This window comes from Salmo trutta, unplaced genomic scaffold (assembly GCF_901001165.1).
Source record: "Salmo trutta unplaced genomic scaffold, fSalTru1.1, whole genome shotgun sequence".
Classification (NCBI taxonomy): domain Eukaryota; kingdom Metazoa; phylum Chordata; class Actinopteri; order Salmoniformes; family Salmonidae; genus Salmo; species Salmo trutta.
The window spans coordinates 891,320-916,720 of record NW_021822992.1 but is presented as its reverse complement, the minus strand read 5'-3'; the positions used below and the strand labels follow the sequence as shown (position 1 = coordinate 916,720).

Below are 25,401 nucleotides of genomic sequence, written 5' to 3'. Positions count from 1 at the left end.
AGTTCCCTATAAAGGGAAAAGGGTGCAATTTGGCCTGCAAACTATTTCACCCCCCCCCAGTCAAATCCTACTGTCTGTCCACTAATGTAACTGTTTCCTACTTTGTGCCTTTGATTCGGGGATTGAGTCACTGCCGTCGGCAGATAGGCTGGAGCTAGGAGCTAAACTGCCCTAAAAACTATTTCCATTTATGCACTTAAACAATCCATGAAGGATTGTGTGGAAAATGTGGAAAATGACCCAATTGTAAACATCACATTGTGCATTGATTTAACATTCAAACCCATTCAGAATTGAGCCTGTTTGCAATCAATATTACCTCCCCCTACGGTTTGGTTAAATGTCCCATCAGTACTAACGTAGCATAATGTATATTTAAAATGTGTGCAGAACTACAAATGACCTCAATCCGACCCAGCAGCTGACAATTAAGCCCCATTTGGCATCTCTGATAAGGGAAGGGTGGCATTGACCCTGGCAGCATCTGAATTCCATATTGGCTTCTGCATGTATTACAAGCCTGGTCTCATAGGCTAGACGTACCATAGTAAATGTAAAACCAAGACACTCCAATTACTATGATATGTTACCTTTGGTATGGTTACATAAGGGGCGGCAGGTAAACCTGTATGGTTAGAGAGATTGGGCCAGTAACAGAAAGGTTGCTGGATCGAATCCCCCGAGCTGACAAGGTAAAATTCTGTTGTTCTGCCCCTGAACAAGGCAGTTAACCCACTGTTCCCCGGTAGTCCGTCATTGTAAATAAGAATTTGTTCTTAACTGACTTGCCTAGTTAAATAAAGTTTTTTTTTTTTTATATATTTTTTTAAATAAGACACAAGGTTACTTAAGGCAAAAACAAAAGGAGGGTGGGTAGAGGGGTACGCATACATCTAGCAGCCCAAAGGTTGCGTATTTGAGTCTCATCATGGACAACATTAGTATTTTAGCTAATTAGCAACTACTTACTACTTTTTAGCTACTTTGCAACTACTTAGCATGTTAGCTAACCCTTCCCCAACCATAACCAGAACCCTTTTAGCTAACCCTTCCCGTAACCTTAACCCTATCCCCTAGCCTAGCTAATGTTAGCCACCTAGCTAATGTTAGCCCACCTAGCTAATGTTAGCCACCTAGCTAATGTTAGCCCACCTAGCTAATGTTAGCCCACCTAGCTAATGTTAGCCACCTAGCTAATGTTAGCCACCTAGCTAATGTTAGCCACCAAGCTAACGTTAAATTGTAATTCGTAACAAATTGTACATTTAGTAAAATACACAAATTGTAATTCATAACATATCATACGAAATGGATGATGAACATCTACAAATTAATACATACCATACGAAATGTAACATATCATACTCAATGGATTATCTCGGATTTATGTACAGAATAAAAAGAAAATGTTCTGAGACCAGGTTGGTATTACACAGTGGGAAGACTAGCTATGGCTTAGCATCCCTGCTGATCCAAATGTAGAGATAATGGCCAACCAGACAGAAAATCATTGGCCATCTAATGTTTACTGTGCCACATGTTTTCCTAGAAACCAATCCATTTTTATTGGATTGGTTTCTATTTCACTGCTCATTCTGTAAACACCATCTCTGAGAATGTGTGTCGCTAAAGGGGCTGGTTTCCCGGAGACAGATTAAACCTAGTCCTGACTCGGACTGAAAACGCATGGTCAGTGGAAAATATTAATTGAATAGCTTTTCAGTCCAGAACTAACTCCTTGTGTGTCAACAAAATTAGCTGAACAGGTACTGTGGGTCAGCTGTTTGTTCACCTGCACCCAGAAATGGCTAATAACCCATCCACAATCGCCAGACTATATGTGATAAAGTGAAAATGTAAGGTCCACACCGGACCCTAACCCGCTAATATAGAAAATATGCTGTAGGCTACAGTCAGAGACAGGTGTGTTGACAGGGAGTGGGATTTATTTAGCCTGGTTTAGCGGTTTCTGCTTATCATTTCTTATCAAGGCTATTAGTTAGATACATGTAGCTTCTCTTCTCTCATTATACGCTGCCCTAGGAGACTAAATAAACTCGTGCTCACCAGAATAACGTAATAAGTTATTGAATGAATGCTTAAATCTAGTTGACATCGGTAAAGACGTTTAGGGACCGGGGAGAAAATGCATTACCTAAAAAATTAAGGGGAAAGATTTTCTGTGCAAAGTTTCCAAATGACATCAGTTTGGCCCGGTGGTAAAGGAAGTAGAAATCTGTGAAAACAACCCAACGTGTTTCTGATCAGGTTTCAGTTCTGCTTGGATGTATATATTATGTGGTTGAAATACTATCAGCTTTTATGATGCTGATAAAGATAGCACCAGTGATGTCGATTAAAGGCAGCGCCTCGCACCTCTCTGATTCAGAGGGGTTGGGTTAAATGCGGAAGACACATTTCAGTTGAATACATTCAGTTGTACTACTGACTAGCTATCCCCCCCTTTCTCTTTTAACTTTCCTCTACAGAAGTAGACTATCTAACTGAGCGTTCACATTATCTCAAGATGCTTAAAGAAAGAAATCATATTTCTCCACTCCTGTTCCCAAGTCAAAAATGTAGCCTACATTTGGTGGATCATTTTACTGTAAGACATGTTTTAATTCTGCGTTAATATGACGGCTCTGTGAGAGGTTATAGACCTACAGTCAGTGTCCAGATTTCAGTTTCCATTTAACCCATCTGAACAGTAGGTTACAGTTCCCTTTGAGGTGCCATAGACCTGTTTGAAGTCCCCCGTCTTGTGACTGTTGAATTTGTAAGGCTACAGTTCTCTTTGAGGTGCCATAGACCTGTTTGAAGTCCCCCGTCTTGTGACTGTTGAATTTGTAAGGCTACAGTTCCCTTTGAGGTGTGTCGTGGATGAATCAGAATTAGTTGGGTAACATAGATAATTAAGATGTTTTATTAGTATAATATTCTTATGTGAGATACTTGTCATTAGAAAGTGTCCTTTGGACTCTGGTATGTTTCAGTTGCATTTCCCTCAGCTGGGGCTCAGTCACCTGGGGCCCAGAGAGGGGAGAGGTCAGACTTGTGTTTTCACATGTCTCTGTTGCTATGCAGAATATCAGCGAGAGAGGAGGACAGAATGAAATATTGTCTTCATATGTGAATGTGTCTTTACCTATTTCTTAAACCATGTGAAGGGATGGCGTGATTAATGGGGAACCAATGACTTGTCTCCACAATGTCTGTGAGCAAGTCACTCCCTCCTTTTTCCTTATTGTGGGGAGGATTATGGCAGTAAATGGACCCTTGTATGTCCTCTCTTAGATCTCACACTTATCCTGTGATAATATATGGCCTAGAGGCTCACTCCCCCCAGTGAGCCTGTCCAGGAGTGGGGTCAAGAGGGGGTTTGCTTGAGATGGGAGTATCTAGAGTTGACAATTGATATATGCCATTGGATGAAATAGTTCTGTTCAATACCGTACCAGGGAGGGACGGTTCTAAGGGGACCAGATACTGGGCTATACAATGAACCAGGTTGACATAGCAGTTACTGTCTGCTGTGTTAAATGGATATCTGTCATACAAAACTTAACCTTTGTGACCCATTCTATGTATCTGTGGTTTGTCAATGTACATTGAAGGGGGTGTTATCTTTGCTATAAAATATCTCTGTAGCCATTGTGTAATCACCTTCCTGGTTCATTCGAGAGAGTGCATTATTGAAGGTCAAAGAGGCTTTTTGCAAAAGTATCTTAATTATTAAAGATGTAGTTAACTCGGACTGGTGTGTTTAACTCTCCTCATTTGGTAACGCAGAAATTAGCCACCACAGGTGCCATAGACCTGTTTGAAGTCCCCTGTCTTGTGACTGTTGAATTTGTAAGGCTACAGTTCTCTTTGAGGTGCCATAGGCCTGTTGGAAGTCCCCTGTCTCCAGCGCCTCACAGTCATCACATAGCTGCTATCATCCTCTTCATCACATAGCTGCTATCATCCTCTTCATCACATAGCTGCTATCATCCTCTTCATCACATCGTAACATAGCTGCTATCATCCTCTTCATCACATCGTAACATAGCTGCTATCATCCTCTTCATCACATAGCTGCTATCATCCTCTTCATCACATAGCTGCTATCATCCTCTTCATCACATCGTCACATAGCTGCTATCATCCTCTTCATCACATCGTAACATAGCTGCTATCATCCTCTTCATCACATAGCTGCTATCATCCTCTTCATCACATCGTAACATAGCTGCTATCCTCCTCTTCATCACATAGCTGCTATCCTCCTCTTCATCCTCGTCACCTGGTCTTTCCTAAACATCTCTGTTCTGGTTCTTCCTTCCTCTTTATTTTCAACTCTCCATTTCACAGCTTTTTTCTTATTGAATTAAACTCCTACATTGTCCTTTTTGCCTCCATGGTCCGTGGATCAACCTTATCTCTTTCTGCCCGTTCTCAAAAAGCATTTGACCGTTGGCATGTAGGCTATTTGGCAGGCATACAGTAAAGCTTAGGTTTATGCCCTAATGACAGATATCCTAAAATAACGTACGAAAAACCTCAATGTAGCCTATAGATATAAATCGCATCAGAATTATACATTTATGGACACAATGTTTCATGACCCTAAACCTGCCTGCCCCGCGGGTTATGAGTTAACCCTAAAGCTGCCTGCCCCGCGGGTTATGAGTCAACCCTAAACCTGCCTGCCCCGCGGGTTATGAGTCAATCTTAAACCTGCCTGCTCTGCGGGTTATCAGTCAACCCGCACATCACTACCAACCACATTAAAAAAAAAAATGTAATTAAAGGAATTAGGATACATATGTAACAGAAGTGGTTTGGTGAACGCTGCTCGGGTGAAACACTTGCCCAAGACCTGAGCTCAGTGGGCTAACACAGTTTAGTGGCATGCAGGAGTCCCAGCAGTCCTCTGTGGTAAACGAGTTCACTGGGGGTGAAAGAGGAGAGAGGGGGATGGAAGGAAGGTTGGGCCGAGGAGGAATGGGGAGGAGAGGAAGGAGGAGAGGAGGAGGAATAGGGAGGAGAGGACAGAGGAGTGGAGCAGGAAGAGGAATAGGGAGGACAGGAAGGAGGAGAGGAGGAGGAATAGGGAGGAGAGGAAGGAGGAGAGGAGGAGGAATAGGGAGGAGAGGAAGGAGAAATAGGGAGGAGAGGAAGGAGGAATAGGCAGGAGAGGAAGGAGGAGTAGAGGAGGAATAAGGAGGAGAGGAAGGAGGAGTGAATGGAGGAACTGGAATAGGGAGGAGAGGAAGGAGGAATAGGGAGGAGAGGAAGGAGGAATAGGCAGGAGAGGAAGGAGGAGAGGAGGAGGAATAGGGAGGAGAGGAAGGAGGAGTGAATGGAGGAACTGGAATAGGGAGGAGAGGAAGGAGGAGAGGAGGAGGAATAGGGAGGAGAGGACAGAGGAGTGGAGGAGGAATAGGGAGGAGAGGAAGGAGGAGTAGAGGAGGAATAAGGAGGAGAGGAAGGAGGAGTGAATGGAGGAACTGGAATAGGGAGGAGAGGAGGAGAAATAGGGAGGAGAGGAAGGAAGAGAGGAGGAGGAATAGGGAGGAGAGGAAGGAGGAGAGGAGGAGGAATAGGGAGGAGGAGTAGGGAGGAGAGGAAGGAGGAATAGGGAGGAGAGGAAGGAGGAGAGGAGAGGAGGAGGAATAGGGAGGAGAGGAAGGAGGAGAGGAGGAGGAATAGGCAGGAGAGGAAGGAGGAGAGGAGGAGGAGTAGGCAGGAGAGGAAGGAGGAGAGGAGGAGGACTTGTCTTTGATCAGTGGACCATAGGAGCAGCACCTGCTGTCCCCCGAACACAAACCCTGCTCCACAGCTCCCGAGGAACGCAGTTCAAATTCCTCTTTCGCTCACTCCCTGGTTGTGTCCCAATTGGCACCTTATTCCCTATATAGTGCACTACTTTGGACCAGAGCCCTGGTCTAAAACCTTATGGGCTCTGGTCAAAAGTAGTGCACTATATAGGGAATAGGTTGCCATTTGGGACGCAGACACCTCCTGTCTCTCTGCTCTGCAGAATCACTTTTAGTCTTTCCAAACCTCTTTCAGACCACAGCAGCTGTGAAAACAGTTCAGGCCAGGAGGACATGCCTCAAGACTACAAGCCCGAAGATTTATCAGTAACAGAACTAAAGCTGATATATGAAGTAGTCAGCCATCTCCTGAAAACAACATGAGTATTGGTAATATCATCCTGCGGATGGACGTATACGACAGCATAAACATGCCATTCCCAGTGTGCTTGTGGAGCTAGCAGTAACCTGCACCTTGGCAGAACACTGCCAACCAATTCAGCCGTAGTGTGTATGCTGCTCTGCTGTGACACGGGTCACCCAAATCAGATCAAATCAAATGTTATTGGTCACATGGTTAGCAGATGTTAATGCGAGTGTAGCGAAATGCTTGTGCTTCTAGTTCCGACCGTGCAGTAATATCTAACAAGTCATCTAACTGAAACAATTTCACAACAACTACCTTATACACACAAGTGTAAAGGAATGAATAAGAATATGTACATAAAAATATATAAATGAGTGATGGTATAGAACGGCATAGGCAAGATGCAGTAGATGGTATAGAGTACAGTATATACATATGACATGAGTAATGCAGGGTATGTAAACATTATATAAAGTGGCATTGTTTAAAGTGGCTAGTGATACATTACATCAAGATGGCAAGATGCAGTAGATGGTATAGCGTACAGTATATACATATGAGATGAGTAATGTAGGGTAAGTCAACATTATATAAAAGTGGCTAGTGATAAATTGATTACATCAATTTTTCCATTATTAAAGTGGGTCTTCATTGCAGAGTTCCTCAAAGGCCAATCAGAATAGTGAGATTAAAGGGGGGGTCAGAGGTTGTACTGAAAGGAACAACAGTGTATTAGTGCCTTGCAAGGAGAGATGCAAAGCACTTTGCAAGTGTTGTGCAAGTGTAGCAGATGGGAGTGTAGTGTAGCAGATAGGAGTGTAGCGTAGCAGATGGGAGTGTAGTGTAGCAGATAGGAGTGTAGTGTAGCAGATAGGAGTATAGCGTAGCAGATGGGAGTGTAGTGTAGCAGATGGGAGTGTAGTGCAGCAGATGGGAGTGTAGTGTAGCAGATGGGAGTGTAGCGTAGCAGATGGGAGTGTAGTGTAGCAGATGGGAGTGTAGTGTAGCAGATGGGAGTGTAGCGTAGCAGATGGGAGTGTAGCGTAGCAGATGGGAGTGTAGTGTAGCAGATGGGAGTGTAGTGTAGCAGATGGGAGTGTAGTCTAGCAGATGGGAGTGTAGTGTAGCAGATGGGAGTGTAGCGTAGCAGATGGGAGTGTAGTGTAGCAGATGGGAGTGTAGTGTAGAAGATGGGAGTGTAGTGTAGCAGATGGGAGTGTAGCGTAGCAGATGGGAGTGTAGCGTAGCAGATGGGAGTGTAGTGTAGCAGATGGGAGTGTAGTGTAGCAGATGGGAGTGTAGTCTAGCAGATGGGAGTGTAGTGTAGCAGATGGGAGTGTAGCGTAGCAGATGGGAGTGTAGTGTAGCAGATGGGAGTGTAGTGTAGAAGATGGGAGTGTAGTGTAGCAGATGGGAGTGTAGCGTAGCAGATGGGAGTGCAGTGTAGCAGATGGGAGTGTAGTGTAGCAGATGGGAGTGTAGTATAGCAGATGGGTGTGTAGTGTAGCAGATGGGAGTGTAGCGTAGCAGATGGGAGTGTAGTGTAGCAGATGGGAGTGTAGCGTAGCAGATGGGAGTGTAGTGTAGCAGATAGGAGTGTAGCGTAGCAGATGGGAGTGTAGCGTAGCAGATGGGAGTGTAGCGTAGCAGATGGGAGTGTAGCGTAGCAGATGGGAGTGTAGCGTAGCAGATGGGAGTGTAGTGTAGCAGATGGGAGTGTAGCGCAGCAGATGGGAGCGTAGTGTAGCAGATGGGAGTGTAGTGTAGCAGATGGGAGTGTAGCGTAGCAGATGGGAGTGTAGCGTAGCAGATGGGAGTGTAGTGTAGCAGATGGGAGTGTAGTGTAGCAGATGGGAGTGTAGTCTAGCAGATGGGAGTGTAGTGTAGCAGATGGGAGTGTAGTGTAGCAGATGGGAGTGTAGCGTAGCAGATGGGAGTGTAGTGTAGCAGATAGGAGTGTAGCGTAGCAGATGGGAGTGTAGCGTAGCAGATGGGAGTGTAGCGTAGCAGATGGGAGTGTAGCGTAGCAGATGGGAGTGTAGCGTAGCAGATGGGAGTGTAGCGTAGCAGATGGGAGTGTAGCGTAGCAGATGGGAGTGTAGTGTAGCAGATGGGAGTGTAGCGCAGCAGATGGGAGCGTAGTGTAGCAGATGGGAGTGTAGCGTAGCAGATGGGAGTGTAGCGTAGCAGATGGGAGTGTAGCGTAGCAGATGGGAGTGTAGTGTAGCAGATGGGAGTGTAGTGTAGCAGATGGGAGTGTAGTCTAGCAGATGGGAGTGTAGTGTAGCAGATGGGAGTGTAGCGTAGCAGATGGGAGTGTAGCGTAGCAGATGGGAGTGTAGCGTAGCAGATGGGAGTGTAGTGTAGCAGATGGGAGTGTAGTGTAGCAGATGGGAGTGTAGTCTAGCAGATGGGAGTGTAGTGTAGCAGATGGGAGTGTAGTGTAGCAGATGGGAGTGTAGTGTAGCAGATGGGAGTGTAGTGTAGCAGATGGGAGTGTAGTGTAGCAGATGGGAGTGTAGTGTAGCAGATGGGAGTGTAGTGTAGCAGATGGGTGTGTAGTGTAGCAGATGGGAGTGTAGCGTAGCAGATGGGAGTGTCGTGTAGCAGATGGGAGTGTAGTGTAGCAGATGGGAGTGTAGCGTAGCAGATGGGAGTGTAGCGTAGCAGATGGAGTGTAGCGTAGCAGATGGGAGTGTAGTGTAGCAGATGGGAGTGTAGTGTAGCAGATGGGAGTGTAGTGTAGCAGATGGGAGTGTAGCGTAGCAGATGGGAGTGTAGTGTAGCAGATGGGAGTGTAGTGTAGCAGATGGGAGTGTAGTGTAGCAGATGGGAAGCTCACTCCTCAGCCTGAATGGCTCCAATAGCTAGCTTTTCAGTGACGACTGGGTAAGACCCTTCAGGAGGGTGGTCAGTCACTGTGTGTTTGTGAGGCAGAGGTCCTGGGTTTGAGCCACAGTATGAGCTGAAATCAAAAGGAAGCGGTACTCGCTAAGCAAGCAGCGTGACGTTTAAACTGGAACAGTTTTGTCAGTAAACTTTAGTTGAATAAAGAATATATGAGAATATATCCCTAGACTGTGCATTCTATCATCAAGTGGATGAATGAAAATGAGTTATAAAATGTGTGTTTGTTAGGACAGGTCAAAGCAAAATGTGCTGTTAAAATGAGATATATAGCAAATAACAGCAATGCAATAGAGAAACCAGACGATGCATCTCTAACCTCCAGGTCAGGTTACTCTTGGCTGGGTCTCTAGTTGTGAATGGGGATGCGGAAGCTCCGCCTGTTTCGGATATGACGCGAACCAATGAAAAAGCCCGGTGGATGACGGAGGAACGTCACGTCGTCATCAGACGCCGTAGGGTTGGAATGCCTCTGTGGGAGATTCAGAACAACTCGACAAAACATTTATTACAACTAGAATATGTTTCTTTCATGTATAACAATCATGTCCCGACGCTTGGAGAGACTGAGTTGTCTTTCCTTGGACTAGGAGAGTAAATCAGAGACAGAGAGACAGAGTGTTGTGAATGCTGCTGCTAAGTCGAATTTGCTTTCAACTATTTATTGAAGTGCAGAAATTCACATGGACCTGAAGGTTAGATAGCAGGTACCGTCCAACATGATGTTATATCGCTCGTTTGAACCATGGAGTAGTGCAACGGGCAACGTTATAATGTGAGTCCTGAATCTCTGGCTGTTTTGGGCAAGCTAGCCAAGTTGGCTACATTCTGTGTCGCTAGCTAACAACTTGTGATTGTGTGCTGCTGGAAGCAAGAAATGTAAGTGAAAAATACCTGCTTCTTTTTCACACAAGGCAGATGAAACACTGAAGATGAATCCGCTAATAACACAAAGAAATGTAAGGTCTGGGTGCATCTTCAATCCCTAAGTTACCAGGAAGGTAGTGTAGTCTTCAGTGCTGGAAGATAGCCACTGTTAGCCATAACTATTGACAAGGGGAGAAGTAAATGATGATTGTAAATCGCCCACATGCGCTGGATCAGTCGTCGGCTTGGGGAAAGGAATCAGAAGGTGGTGGACGTGTTGAGCGCTGAACCCTCCCTGGCTGGAGGAAGATGGCGCAGCCCTTCAATTGGAAGTAGTGGTGAGAGGAGTGAAACTTCATCGGGGCTCGTTGGATTTACTAGACATCTCGACCCTGATCGGAGGACACATGCAGGCCAGAAAACGGTATTTAATTCTGTTGTCCGCCGGTGCGTGTCTCATTGCGTTGTTGTACTTCGGAGGGGTTCAAACCCCGTTATTCAGAAGCAACAACCGGCGTGATGACCGCAGTCTCCATGGATACCACGGGAGACCTCAGTGGCCCCACTTCTCGGGGTCCCTGCAGCCGTTCAGCCCCTGGGACCAAATGGAGACCGAGGAGTACAACGTTCACAGATCACCACGACAGAAGAGGGATGTTATTTCGGGAGTTTATAAAGGCAAACGTTGCAGGATGGACTCTTGCTTTGATTTTTCCTTGTGCAAAAGCAACGGATTTAAAGTTTACGTTTACCCGCAACAGAAAGGAGAGAAGATGTCGGAGAGTTATCAGAATATTTTATCTTCCATTGAGGCTTCCAGGTTCTATACGTCTGACCCGGGACAGGCTTGTCTGTTCGTCCTGAGTTTGGACACTCTAGACAGGGACATTCTGTCTCCGCAGTATGTTCACAACCTCAGAACTAAAGTCCAGAACTTGCATCTGTGGAATAACGGAAAGAATCACCTAATTTTTAACCTCTATTCGGGGACTTGGCCCGACTACACGGAAGATCTGGGCTTCGACTTTGGGCAGGCCATGTTAGCCAAGGCAAGCATCAGCACAGAGAACTTCAGACCCAATTTCGATGTCTCCATCCCTCTTTTTGGGAAAGAGCACCCCAGGACCGGAGGAGAGAGGGGCTATTTAAAATACAACTCTATCCCACCGTACAGGAAATACATGCTTGTGTTCAAGGGGAAACGATACCTCACTGGAATCGGATCAGACACCAGGAATGCGTTATATCATGTCCATAACTCTGAGGACGTGGTGCTGCTCACCACATGTAAACACGGGAAAGACTGGCAGAAGCACAAGGATGCCCGCTGTGATCGCGACAACGCCCAATATGACAAGTAAGTACATTACTATTGTCATGTCCTGTATAAGAGGTCTGTCGTTTTTTTGTACGTTTTTCAGGTACATGTGAGGGTGGCAGTGTGACACCACTCAGCAGCCTTGATGTATGGCTGGCGTGGGCCACATCAATGGATCAGTGTTGTCTGAGTTTGTATAGGACCCAAGGGGATTTATTCGTTCAGTCCATATTTACACAACCCTCATTAATAGAATGGAATAGCAGTGGTACTGCCCAGCGTGTTTATAACGGTGGTACTGGTGGTACTGTCCAGCGTGTTTATAACGGTGGTACTGGTGGTGCTGTCCAGTGTGTTTATAACGGTGGTACTGGTGGTACTGCCCAGCGTGTTTATAACGGTGGTACTGGTGGTACTGCCCAGCGTGTTTATAACGGTGGTACTGGTGGTACTGCCCAGCGTGTTTATAACGGTGGTACTGGTGGTACTGCCCAGCGTGTTTATAACGGTGGTACTGGTGGTACTGTCCAGCGTGTTTATAACGGTGGTACTGGTGGTACTGTCCAGCGTGTTTATAACGGTGGTACTGGTGGTGCTGTCCAGTGTGTTTATAACGGTGGTACTGGTGGTACTGTCCAGCGTGTTTATAACGGTGGTACTGGTGGTACTGCCCAGCGTGTTTATAACGGTGGTACTGTCCAGCGTGTTTATAACGGTGGTACTGGTGGTACTGCCCAGCGTGTTTATAACGGTGGTACTGGTGGTACTGCCCAGCGTGTTTATAACGGTGGTACTGCCCAGCGTGTTTATAACGGTGGTACTGCCCAGCGTGTTTATAACGGTGGTACTGTCCAGCGTGTTTATAACGGTGGTACTGGTGGTACTGCCCAGCGTGTTTATAACGGTGGTACTGGTGGTACTGCCCAGCGTGTTTATAACGGTGGTACAGCCCAGCGTGTTTATAACGGTGGTACAGCCCAGCGTGTTTATAACGGTGGTACTGGTGGTACTGCCCAGCGTGTTTATAACGGTGGTACTGCCCAGCGTGTTTATAACGGTGGTACTGCCCAGCGTGTTTATAACGGTGGTACTGCCCAGCGTGTTTATAACGGTGGTACTGCCCAGCGTGTTTATAACGGTGGTACTGGTGGTACTGTCCAGCGTGTTTATAACGGTGGTACTGGTGGTACTGTCCAGTGTGTTTATAACGGTGGTACTGGTGGTACTGTCCAGCGTGTTTATAACGGTGGTACTGGTGGTACTGCCCAGCGTGTTTATAACGGTGGTACTGGTGGTACTGTCCAGCGTGTTTATAACGGTGGTACTGGTGGTACTGCCCAGCGTGTTTATAACGGTGGTACTGGTGGTACTGCCCAGCGTGTTTATAACGGTGGTACTGGTGGTACTGCCCAGCGTGTTTATAACGGTGGTACTGGTGGTACTGCCCAGCGTGTTTATAACGGTGGTACTGGTGGTACTGCCCAGCGTGTTTATAACGGTGGTACTGGTGGTACTGCCCAGCGTGTTTATAACGGTGGTACTGGTGGTGCTGCCCAGTCAGTCAGTCAGACAGTCACAGTCAGTCAGTCAGTCAGTCAGTCACAGACAGTCAGTCACAGACAGTCAGTCACAGACAGTCAGTCAGTCAGTCACAGACAGTCAGTCAGTCAGTCAGTCACAGACAGTCACAGACAGTCAGACAGTCAGACAGTCAGTCAGTCAGTCAGTCAGTCACAAACAGTCAGTCAGTCACAGACAGACAGACAGTCAGTCACAGACAGTCAGTCAGTCAGTCACAGACAGTCAGTCAGTCAGTCAGTCAGTCACAGACAGTCAGTCACAGACAGTCAGTCACAGACAGTCAGTCAGTCACAGACAGTCACAGACAGTCAGACAGTCAGTCAGTCAGTCACAGACAGTCACAGACAGTCAGTCAGTCAGTCAGTCACAAACAGTCAGTCAGTCACAGTCAGTCAGTCGGTTACAGACAGTCAGTCAGTCACAGACAGTCCAGTATCTATGAGTCAGTCAGTGAGTCGGTCACAGAGCTACTACATATTGTTCCTGCTGCTCTGAGGTCAAACCCTTCTGAATGTCCATGTTCAGGAAGCCCAGGTCTCTTCCCTGGCATTAAAAACGGTCTGAATAAACTGCCCTGGTCTCTGTTTAGTCAGTGGGCTCCCTGTCCTCCAGACCCTGCAGTACTGCTGTTACTCTGACTGGGGCTCAGCTGGCACACGTTCATCAGGACACAACGTTTTCAAACCTCTCCACTTTAAAACAAAATAAGCTCTTCTTATTGGACAATGGTCCTCTTAGTCCCTCCCGCTGTTTGAGTCTGTTTTCGTTACGTTTTATACCTAATGAACACAACCCTGCCCTGTGTGTTGGACTGTGGCTCATTGATGGATTAGTGGGGTAGTCTGGGTCCATTGCCCTGGTGACAGCAGGGAAAGCCTTCCTCCCACTGTTGACTCAATCATTTCCCAGCAGCAGACCCCACTCTGTTGCTTGCATCCCAATTGGCTCCCTATTCCCTAGATAGTGCACTAGTTTTGACCAGGGCTCATTGGTCTCTGGCCAAAAGTAGTGCACTATATAGGGAATAGGGAGCCATTTGGGATGCAGACCGTGGCCCCTGGAATGCCTCCCGTGTCCTGTTTAAACTTCCTGACTGTGGTGGTGCTGGGTGGCTTAGAGCTCTCCTACCCCAGCACGACGGGCCCCGACATTATACATCTGGTTAGAGACGGGCAGGGCCTGTTTCATCAGTAACTAGGGGCCAGGCTGGGCCTGGTTTCTGTCATCAGTAACTAGGATACGGGCCTGTTTCATCAGTAACTAGGATACGGGCCTGTTTCATCAGTAACTAGGGTACGGGCCTGTTTCATCAGTAACTAGGGTACGGGCCTGTTTCATCAGTAACTAGGGTACGGGCCTGTTTCATCAGTAACTAGGATACGGCCCTGTTTCATCAGTAACTAGGATACGGCCCTGTTTCATCAGTAACTAGGATACGGCCCTGTTTCATCAGTAACTAGGATACGGGCCTGTTTCATCAGTAACTAGGATACGGCCCTGTTTCATCAGTAACTAGGATACGGCCCTGTTTCATCAGTAACTAGGATACGGCCCTGTTTCATCAGTAACTAGGATACGGGCCTGTTTCATCAGTAACTAGGATACGGGCCTGTTTCATCAGTAACTAGGATACGGCCCTGTTTCATCAGTAACTAGGATACGGGCCTGTTTCATCAGTAACTAGGATACGGGCCTGTTTCATCAGTAACTAGGATACGGGCCTGTTTCATCAGTAACTAGGATACGGGCCTGTTTCATCAGTAACTAGGATACGGGCCTGTTTCATCAGTAACTAGGATACGGGCCTGTTTCATCAGTAACTAGGATACGGCCGGTCTCAGGGATCACTAACATTGTTTAAGCTGAGACATTTACAGTACAGTCATATCTGTCTGAGATCATAACATGTTGTCAGAAGTGCTTCAACATCGTCAAATATAAAACACGACAGATTTTATTTCACAGAAAATAATAATGTTCCTTGAGTTTTGTCAGAGTTTTTAGAGTGACAAAGTAACTAACGGCTAACTGCTCTCATGCCTCTTCATTGAGCAGAGCCGTTGCTATGGATACTCAGAGCGCCACGAGCGGAGTGCATGCAGAGCGAGCTGCGCAGGGAGCGAGTGACAGACTGAGAGAAGCAGCTCATGGATTTACTGACGGAAGGAACTTATTTCGGACAGGGCCGGGTGTTTTAAATTTGGCAGAAACAATCGGGCCTGGGTAGTGTAGGGCGAGAACGTCGCGGGCCTGGGTAGTGTAGGGCCAGAACGTCGCGGGCCTGGGTAGGGCAGGGCCGGAACGTCGCAGGCCTGGGTAGTGTAGGGCCAGAACGTCGCGGGCCTGGGTAGTGTAGGGCCAGAACGTCGCGGGCCTGGGTAGTGTAGGGCCGGAACGTCGCGGGCCTGGGTAGTGTAGGGCCAGAACGTCGCGGGCCTGGGTAGTGTAGGGCCAGAACGTCGCGGGCCTGGGTAGTGTAGGGCGGGAACGTCGCGGGCCTGGGTAGTGTAGGGCTGGAACGTCGCGGGCCTGGGTAGTGTAGGGCGGGAACGTCGCGGGCCTGGGTAGTGTAGGGCCGGAACGTCTCGGGCCTGGGTAGTGTAGGGCGAGAACGTCGCGGGCCTGGGTAGTGTAGGGCCAGAACGTCGCGGGCCTCGGTAGTGTAGGGCCAGAACGTCGCGGGCCTGGGTAGTGTAGGGCGGGAACGTCGCGGGCCTGGGTAGTGTAGGGCTGGAACGTCGCGGGCCTGGGTAGTGTAGGGCGGGAACGTCGCGGGCCTGGGTAGTGTAGGGCCGGAACGTCTCGGGCCTGGGTAGTGTAGGGCGAGAACGTCGCGGGCCTGGGTAGTGTAGGGCCAGAACGTCGCGGGCCTCGGTAGTGTAGGGCCAGAACGTCGCGGGCCTGGGTAGTGTAGGGCCAGAACGTCGCGGGCCTGGGTAGTGTAGGCAGATAAGGTCGCGGGCCTGGGTGGTGTAGGGCCAGAACGTCGCGGGCCTGGGTAGGATTCAGGCTTAAAATACACGCAGGGCTCTAGTGGGGCTGTTTCTGTGTGGGGCTGTTTCTGTGTGGGGCTGTGTGACCCCACTATCAACCCTGCCTTCACAGGAAGGAACAATGTCTGCCCTTTATGGATCAGCTGAGGACCTACTATGCCTTCTGTCCACACAGATGAGCCGACAACAAGAACATCTACCCTGTACAGTACCAGTGAAAAGTTTGCACACACCTACTCATTTCAAGGATTTTTCTTAATATTTTACTATTTTCTACATTGTAGAATAATAATAAAGACATCAAAACTATGAAAAAACACATATGGAATCATGTAGTAACCAAAAAAGTGTTAAACAAATCAAAATGTATATTTGAGATTCTTCAAAGTAGCCACTCTTTGCCTTGATGACAGCTTTGCACACTCTTGGTATTCTCTCAACCAGCTTCATGAGTTAGTCACCTGGAATGTATTTCAGTTAACAGGTGTGCCTTTTTAAAAGTTCATTTGTGGAATTTCTTTCCTCCTTTATGCGTTTGAGCCACTCAGTTGTGTTGTGACATGGTAGGGGTGGTATATAGAAGATAGCCCTATTTGGTAAAAGATCAAGTCCATATTATGGAAAGATGCAGCTACCTGTCAACTGTTACCAGGGCAGCTATCGACCTGTCAACTGTTACCAGGGCAGCTAAGATGCATCGACCTGTCAACTGTTACCAGGGCAGCTAAGATGAATCGACCTGTCGACTGTTACCAGGGCAGCTAAGATGCATCGACCTGTCAACTGTTACCAGGGCAGCTAAGATGCATCGACCTGTCAACTGTTACCAGGGCAGCTAAGATGCATCGACCTGTCGACTGTTACCAGGGCAGCTAAGATGCATCGACCTGTCGACTGTTACCAGGGCAGCTAAGATGCATCGACCTGTCGACTGTTACCAGGGCAGCTAAGATGCATCGACCTGTCGACTGTTACCAGGGCAGCTAAGATGCATCGACCTGTCAACTGTTACCAGGGCAGCTATCGACCTGTCAACTGTTACCAGGGCAGCTATCGACCTGTCAACTGTTACCAGGGCAGCTAAGATGCATCGACCTGTCAACTGTTACCAGGGCAGCTAAGATGCATCGACCTGTCGACTGTTACCAGGGCAGCTATCGACCTGTCAACTGTTACCAGGGCAGCTAAGATGCATCGACCTGTCGACTGTTACCAGGGCAGCTATCGACCTGTCAACTGTTACCAGGGCAGCTAAGATGCATCGACCTGTCGACTGTTTCCAGGGCGGCTAAGATGCATCGACCTGTCAACTGTTACCAGGGCAGCTAAGATGCATCGACCTGTCATCTGTTACCAGGGCAGCTAAGATGCATCGACCTGTCAACTGTTACCAGGGCAGCTATCGACCTGTCAACTGTTACCAGGGCAGCTAAGATGCATCGACCTGTCAACTGTTACCAGGGAAACTAAGATGCATCGACCTGTCAACTGTTACCAGGGCAGCTAAGATGCATCGACCTGTCAACTGTTACCAGGGCAGCTAAGATGCATCGACCTGTCGACTGTTACCAGGGCAGCTAAGATGCATCGACCTGTCGACTGTTACCAGGGCAGCTATCGACCTGTCAACTGTTACCAGGGCAGCTAAGATGCATCGACCTGTCGACTGTTACCAGGGCAGCTATCGACCTGTCAACTGTTACCAGGGCAGCTAAGATGCATCGACCTGTCGACTGTTTCCAGGGCGGCTAAGATGCATCGACCTGTCAACTGTTACCAGGGCAGCTAAGATGCATCGACCTGTCATCTGTTACCAGGGCAGCTAAGATGCATCGACCTGTCAACTGTTACCAGGGCAGCTATCGACCTGTCAACTGTTACCAGGGCAGCTAAGATGCATCGACCTGTCAACTGTTACCAGGGAAACTAAGATGCATCGACCTGTCAACTGTTACCAGGGCAGCTAAGATGCATCGACCTGTCAACTGTTACCAGGGCAGCTAAGATGCATCGACCTGTCGACTGTTACCAGGGCAGCTAAGATGCATCGACCTGTCGACTGTTACCAGGGCAGCTATCGACCTGTCGACTGTTTCCAGGGAAACTAAGATGATGAAGAGGAGTCAAACCCTAACAAAGGAACATCACTTATGACTAATGTCCCTGAGAGATTTACACGGTTATCAAAACGTCACGCCGGGGTAATCCTTCACGAAACACGGCCCTTATTTTAAATGTTTCTAAAATCTCCTATGGGGAAAAATGTATGTTGGAAAAACGATTGGAACCATTTCCTTGTTTTGAGCCGCTAGGTTTTCTGGGTATTATGACACCAGCTCCACTGTGGGGCTCTATACTACCCTGCTGAAGTGAAGTCCTCTTACCCAGAGGCTCTCCATTGGGATAAATGCAGAGCTGGTACAGATGCTGCATGACTCCATGTGAAATAGCTGCTAGCGTTCACGTTGAACAATTTTTATTACATTTCTCTTTGTTTTCAACTCTGGAGTGTTTATCTGATGCTTTCTACATTTTATTTATAGCTGTACCCTTTCTGTATCCATACAAATCGGTACAATATGTAATTTTGGTTCTGGGAAGTTGTAATCCTTTGTGATGCAACTGGACTTTGGTTTATACATGCCTGGTCATATTACCTGTCTAATCACTTCAAAGTTCTCCCAATCCTCTGTGAGATGTTTTTCCAATGGGAACCCTTAAAGCTGGCTCAGGTTAGCGTGTCCTAACTGAAGTCCAAGCCGTTAGCTCTGTATGGACACAGACAGCAGACCTGGGAAGTGTTTCAGTGGATGAAAGTGTTTTCTGTTTCCACGGATACCTCCTCTACGCCAGGAGGACTACTATTTAGTCTTCGGCTGTTGTAGGCTTACATATGTTCAGTATAGCTAGGCCCAGATCTGAGGCTATGTTCAGTATAGCTAGGCCCAGATCTGAGGCCTATGTTCAGTATAGCTAGGCCCAGATCTGAGGCCTATGTTCAGTATAGCTAGGCCCAGATCTGAGGCCTATGTTCAGTATAGCTAGGCCCAGATCTGAGGCCTATGTTCAGTATAGCTAGGCCCAGATCTGAGGCTTATGTTCAGTATAGCTAGGCCCAGATCTGAGGCCTATGTTCAGTATAGCTAGGCCCAGATCTGAGGCCTATGTTCAGTATAGCTAGGCCCAGATCTGAGGCCTATGTTCAGTATAGCTAGGCCCAGATCTGAGGCTATGTTCAGTATAGCTAGGCCCAGATCTGAGGCCTATGTTCAGTATAGCTAGGCCCAGATCTGAGGCCTATGTTCAGTATAGCTAGGCCCAGATCTGAGGCCTATGTTCAGTATAGCTAGGCCCAGATCTGAGGCCTATGTTCAGTATAGCTAGGCCCAGATCTGAGGCCTATGTTCAGTATAGCTAGGCCCAGATCTGAGGCCTATGTTCAGTATAGCTAGGCCCAGATCTGAGGCTATGTTCAGTATAGCTAGGCCCAGATCTGAGGCCTATGTTCAGTATAGCTAGGCCCAGATCTGAGGCCTATGTTCAGTATAGCTAGGCCCAGATCTGAGGCCTATGTTCAGTATAGCTAGGCCCAGATCTGAGGCCTATGTTCAGTATAGCTAGGCCCAGATCTGAGGCCTATGTTCAGTATAGCTAGGCCCAGATCTGAGGCCGAGTCTATGTTCAGTATAGCTAGGCCCAGAGCTGAGGCCTATGTTCAGTATGGCTAGGCCCAGATCTGAGGCCTATGTTCAGTATAGCTAGGCCCAGATCTGAGGCCTATGTTCAGTATAGCTAGGCCCAGATCTGAGGCCTATGTTCAGTATAGCTAGGCCCAGATCTGAGGCTGAGTCTATGTTCAGTATAGCTAGGCCCAGATCTGAGGCTGAGTCTATGTTCAGTATAGCTAGGCCCAGATCTGAGGCCTATGTTCAGTATAGCTAGGCCCAGATCTGAGGCCTATGTTCAGTATAGCTAGGCCCAGATCTGAGGCCTATGTTCAGTATAGCTAGGCCCAGATCTGAGGCTGAGTCTATGTTCAGTATAGCTAGGCCCAGATCTGAGGCTGAGTCTATGTTCAGTATGGCTAGGCCCAGATCTGAGGCCTATGTTCAGTATAGCTAGGCCCAGATCTGAGGCCTATGTTCAGTATAGCTAGGCCCAGATCTGAGGCCTATGTTCAGTATAGCTAGGCCCAGATCTGAGGCCTATGTTCAGTATAGCTAGGCCCAGATCTGAGGCTTATGTTCAGTATAGCTAGGCCCAGATCTGAGGCTGAGGCTATGTTCAGTATAGCTAGGCCCAGATCTGAGGCTGAGGCTATGTTCAGTATAGCTAGGCCCAGAGCTGAGGCTGAGGCTATGTTCAGTATAGCTAGGCCCAGAGCTGAGGCCTATGTTCAGTATAGCTAGGCCCAGAGCTGAGGCCTATGTTCAGTATAGCTAGGCCCAGATCTGAGGCCTATGTTCAGTATAGCTAGGCCCAGATCTGAGGCCTATGTTCAGTATAGCTAGGCCCAGATCTGAGGCCTATGTTCAGTATAGCTAGGCCCAGATCTGAGGCCTATGTTCAGTATAGCTAGGCCCAGATCTGAGGTTGAGGCTATGTTCAGTATAGCTAGGCCCAGATCTGAGGCCATGTTCACGCTGTATTGAAGAGGCCTCCATAACAGAGAAATGGTCAGTCAGAAAATACTTATATGACTAAATATACCAGTAGCCTGCAACCTTGGATTGACTAGCAGGAAATAACCTTCATGAAAACATAAACCTGTTTATTATTCCCATGTGGCGTGTGGCCCGTACAGCATCAATCAAATTCATATACTGAATGTCAACACAACACATAGGCACAGGCTTCATGTTACTGTGTGTTCAAACATTTTGATCAGACATTATTGCAGAGAAACACAGATTCAGGGACCTAATGAGGCAGGCCCGGTGAGCATCCTGAAACGACACCCTATTCCCTATATAGGGGACTATTGACCCTAGTCATAAGTAGTGCACTAGAAAGGGGACTAGGATGCCATTCGGGACACAGCTGTGGTTTACTAGCTAGAGACTGGGTCAGATGGAGAGAGAGGGCAGTCTGTGGTTTACTAGCTAGAGACTGGGTCAGATGGGGGCAGTCTGTGGTTTACTAGCTAGAGACTGGGTCAGATGGAGAGAGAGAGGGCAGTCTGTGGTTTACTAGCTAGAGACTGGGTCAGATGGAGAGAGAGAGGGCAGTCTGGTTTACTAGCTAGAGACTGGGTCAGATGGAGAGAGAGAGGGCAGTCTGTGGTTTACTAGCTAGAGACTGGGTCAGATGGAGAGAGAGAGGGCAGTCTGTGGTTTACTAGCTAGAGACTGGGTCAGATGGAGAGAGAGGGCAGTCTGTGGTTTACTAGCTAGAGACTGGGTCAGATGGAGAGAGAGAGGGCAGTCTGGTTTACTAGCTAGAGACTGGGTCAGATGGAAAGAGAGGGCAGTCTGTGGTTTACTAGCTAGAGACTGGGTCAGATGGAGAGAGAGGGCAGTCTGTGGTTTACTAGCTAGAGACTGGGTCAGATGGAGAGAGAGAGGGCAGTCTGGTTTACTAGCTAGAGACTGGGTCAGATGGAGAGAGAGAGGGCAGTCTGTGGTTTACTAGCTAGAGACTGGGTCAGATGGAGAGAGAGAGGGCAGTCTGTGGTTTACTAGCTAGAGACCGGGTCAGATGGAGAGAGAGGGCAGTCTGTGGTTTACTAGCTAGAGACTGGGTCAGATGGAGAGAGAGAGGGCAGTCTGTGGTTTACTAGCTAGAGACTGGGTCAGATGGAGAGAGAGAGGGCAGTCTGGTTTACTAGCTAGAGACTGGGTCAGATGGAGAGAGAGAGGGCAGTCTGGTTTACTAGCTAGAGACTGGGTCAGATGGAGAGAGAGAGGGCAGTCTGTGGTTTACTAGCTAGAGACTGGGTCAGATGGAGAGAGAGGGCAGTCTGTGGTTTACTAGCTAGAGACTGGGTCAGATGGAGAGAGAGAGGGCAGTCTGGTTTACTAGCTAGAGACTGGGTCAGATGGAGAGAGAGGGCAGTCTGTGGTTTACTAGCTAGAGACTGGGTCAGATGGAGAGAGAGAGGGCAGTCTGTGGTTTACTAGCTAGAGACTGGGTCAGATGGAGAGAGAGAGGGCAGTCTGTGGTTTACTAGCTAGAGACTGGGTCAGATGGAGAGAGAGGGCAGTCTGTGGTTTACTAGCTAGAGACTGGGTCAGATGGAGAGAGAGAGGGCAGTCTGGTTTACTAGCTAGAGACTGGGTCAGATGGAGAGAGAGGGCAGTCTGGTTTACTAGCTAGAGACTGGGTCAGATGGAGAGAGAGAGGGCAGTCTGGTTTACTAGCTAGAGACTGGGTCAGATGGAGAGAGAGAGGGCAGTCTGTGGTTTACTAGCTAGAGACTGGGTCAGATGGAGAGAGAGGGCAGTCTGGTTTACTAGCTAGAGACTGGGTCAGATGGAGAGAGAGAGGGCAGTCTGTGGTTTACTAGCTAGAGACTGGGTCAGATGGAGAGAGAGAGGGCAGTCTGGTTTACTAGCTAGAGACTGGGTCAGATGGAGAGAGAGAGGGCAGTCTGTGGTTTACTAGCTAGAGACTGGGTCAGATGGAGAGAGAGGGCAGTCTGTGGTTTACTAGCTAGAGACTGGGTCAGATGGAGAGAGAGAGGGCAGTCTGTGGTTTACTAGCTAGAGACTGGGTCAGATGGAGAGAGAGGGCAGTCTGTGGTTTACTAGCTAGAGACTGGGTCAGATGGAGAGAGAGAGGGCAGTCTGTGGTTTACTAGCTAGAGACTGGGTCAGATGGAGAGAGAGAGGGCAGTCTGTGGTTTACTAGCTAGAGACTGGGTCAGATGGAGAGAGAGGGCAGTCTGTGGTTTACTAGCTAGAGACTGGGTCAGATGGAGAGAGGGGGCAGTCTGTGGTTTACTAGCTAGAGACTGGGTCAGATGGAGAGAGAGAGGGCAGTCTGGTTTACTAGCTAGAGACTGGGTCAGATGGAGAGAGAGGGCAGTCTGGTTTACTAGCTAGAGACTGGGTCAGATGGAGAGAGAGAGGGCAGTCTGGTTTACTAGCTAGAGACTGGGTCAGATGGAGAGAGAGAGGGCAGTCTGTGGTTTACTAGCTAGAGACTGGGTCAGATGGAGAGAGAGGGCAGTCTGTGGTTTACTAGCTAGAGACTGGGTCAGATGGAGAGAGAGGGCAGTCTGTGGTTTACTAGCTAGAGACTGGGTCAGATGGAGAGAGAGAGGGCAGTCTGTGGTTTACTAGCTAGAGACTGGGTCAGATGGAGAGAGAGGGCAGTCTGTGGTTTACTAGCTAGAGACTGGGTCAGATGGAGAGAGAGAGGGCAGTCTGTGGTTTACTAGCTAGAGACTGGGTCAGATGGAGAGAGAGAGGGCAGTCTGTGGTTTACTAGCTAGAGACTGGGTCAGATGGAGAGAGAGGGCAGTCTGTGGTTTACTAGCTAGAGACTGGGTCAGATGGAGAGAGGGGGCAGTCTGTGGTTTACTAGCTAGAGACTGGGTCAGATGGAGAGAGAGAGGGCAGTCTGGTTTACTAGCTAGAGACTGGGTCAGATGGAGAGAGAGGGCAGTCTGGTTTACTAGCTAGAGACTGGGTCAGATGGAGAGAGAGAGGGCAGTCTGGTTTACTAGCTAGAGACTGGGTCAGATGGAGAGAGAGAGGGCAGTCTGTGGTTTACTAGCTAGAGACTGGGTCAGATGGAGAGAGAGGGCAGTCTGTGGTTTACTAGCTAGAGACTGGGTCAGATGGAGAGAGAGGGCAGTCTGTGGTTTACTAGCTAGAGACTGGGTCAGATGGAGAGAGAGAGGGCAGTCTGTGGTTTACTAGCTAGAGACTGGGTCAGATGGAGAGAGAGAGGGCAGTCTGTGGTTTACTAGCTAGAGACTGAGTCAGATGGAGAGAGAGAGGGCAGTCTGGTTTACTAGCTAGAGACTGGGTCAGCTGGAGAGAGAGAGAGGGCAGTCTGGTTTACTAGCTAGAGACTGGGTCAGATGGAGAGAGAGAGGGCAGTCTGTGGTTTACTAGCTAGAGACTGGGTCAGATGGAGAGAGAGGGCAGTCTGTGGTTTACTAGCTAGAGACTGGGTCAGATGGGGGCAGTCTGTGGTTTACTAGCTAGAGACTGGGTCAGATGGAGAGAGAGAGGGCAGTCTGGTTTACTAGCTAGAGACTGGGTCAGATGGAGAGAGAGGGCAGTCTGTGGTTACTAGCTAGAGACTGGGTCAGATGGAGAGAGAGAGGGCAGTCTGTGGTTTACTAGCTAGAGACTGGGTCAGATGGAGAGAGAGAGGGCAGTCTGTGGTTTACTAGCTAGAGACTGGGTCAGATGGAGAGAGAGGGCAGTCTGTGGTTTACTAGCTAGAGACTGGGTCAGATGGGGGCAGTCTGTGGTTTACTAGCTAGAGACTGGGTCAGATGGAGAGAGAGAGGGCAGTCTGTGGTTTACTAGCTAGAGACTGGGTCAGATGGAGAGAGAGAGGGCAGTCTGGTTTACTAGCTAGAGACTGGGTCAGATGGAGAGAGAGGGCAGTCTGTGGTTTACTAGCTAGAGACTGGGTCAGATGGAGAGAGAGAGGGCAGGTGTAAGCTGTGTTGTACCCTATTGAGCCATACTGAGAGAGAATCAGAAATGACTGTCTATTTAATACAGAAACAATATCCTGAAGTAGAGAGACTTCATTCTCAGGAGGCTGTATGTGGTAATGGGAACGGTGTACTGACAGACTAGTGTAGCTGTCTAGAGGGCTATAGAGAGACACAACATTCCTCTGGGGAAGTGATGAGCATTGTAGACACTATGCAGGGGATAGGTGGCATTTGGGATGCAAAACTGCCCAGGATAAAAAGCATCTAATGGAGGGAATAGGACTTTAGATAGTGTACCTGGAACAGAACACCTGTATCAATCCTACAATAGAGAGGACAGGACTGTAGAGACTGTACCTGGAACAGAACAGATCACCTGTATCAATCCTACAATAGAGAGGACAGGACTGTAGAGACTGTACCTGGAACAGAACAGATCACCTGTATCAATCACATTAGGATGACATGAGCAGAAAATGAGTTCTCAGGGGACGTTTGTTGTCTACAATTAGAGAAGTATGTTTGATCTGAGCGTTCTCCTTTCATCCCTCTGAGCACAGTATCTCTCCTCATACAGAGACTGATGTTAGGCCACAGACAGACAGACAGACAGACAGACAGACAGACAGACAGACAGACAGACAGACAGCGACCGACCGACCGACCGACCGACCGACCGACCGACCGACCGACCGACCGACCGACCGACCGACCGACCGACCGACCTACCTACCTACCTACCTACCTACCTACCTACCTACCTACCTACCTACCTACCTACCTACCTACCTACCTACCTACCTACCTACCTACCTACCTACCTACCTACCTACCTACCTACCTACCTACCTACCTACCTACCTACCTACCTACCTGACATTTCTCTGGGGAAGTGGTGAGCATTGCATATATCCACCACTTTGAGTTTCACATCTACGTTT

The 25,401-nt window shown here is 48.3% G+C and overlaps 2 protein-coding genes across 2 annotated transcripts in view; both read left to right on the top strand.

The window, feature by feature from the left end:
- LOC115187885 (CUB and sushi domain-containing protein 3-like) overlaps positions 1-25,401 on the top strand; it is a 1,475,978-nt gene that overhangs the window by 701,641 nt on the left and 748,936 nt on the right.
- The window catches only part of LOC115187874 (exostosin-1a-like), a 110,929-nt gene continuing 95,039 nt past the window's right edge, over positions 9,512-25,401 (top strand). Inside the window, exon 1 of the mRNA XM_029746911.1 lies at positions 9,512-11,302. Coding sequence (XP_029602771.1) covers positions 10,353-11,302 — 950 coding nt within the window. The 5' untranslated portion in view covers positions 9,512-10,352. The remainder of the gene's footprint in view (positions 11,303-25,401) is intronic.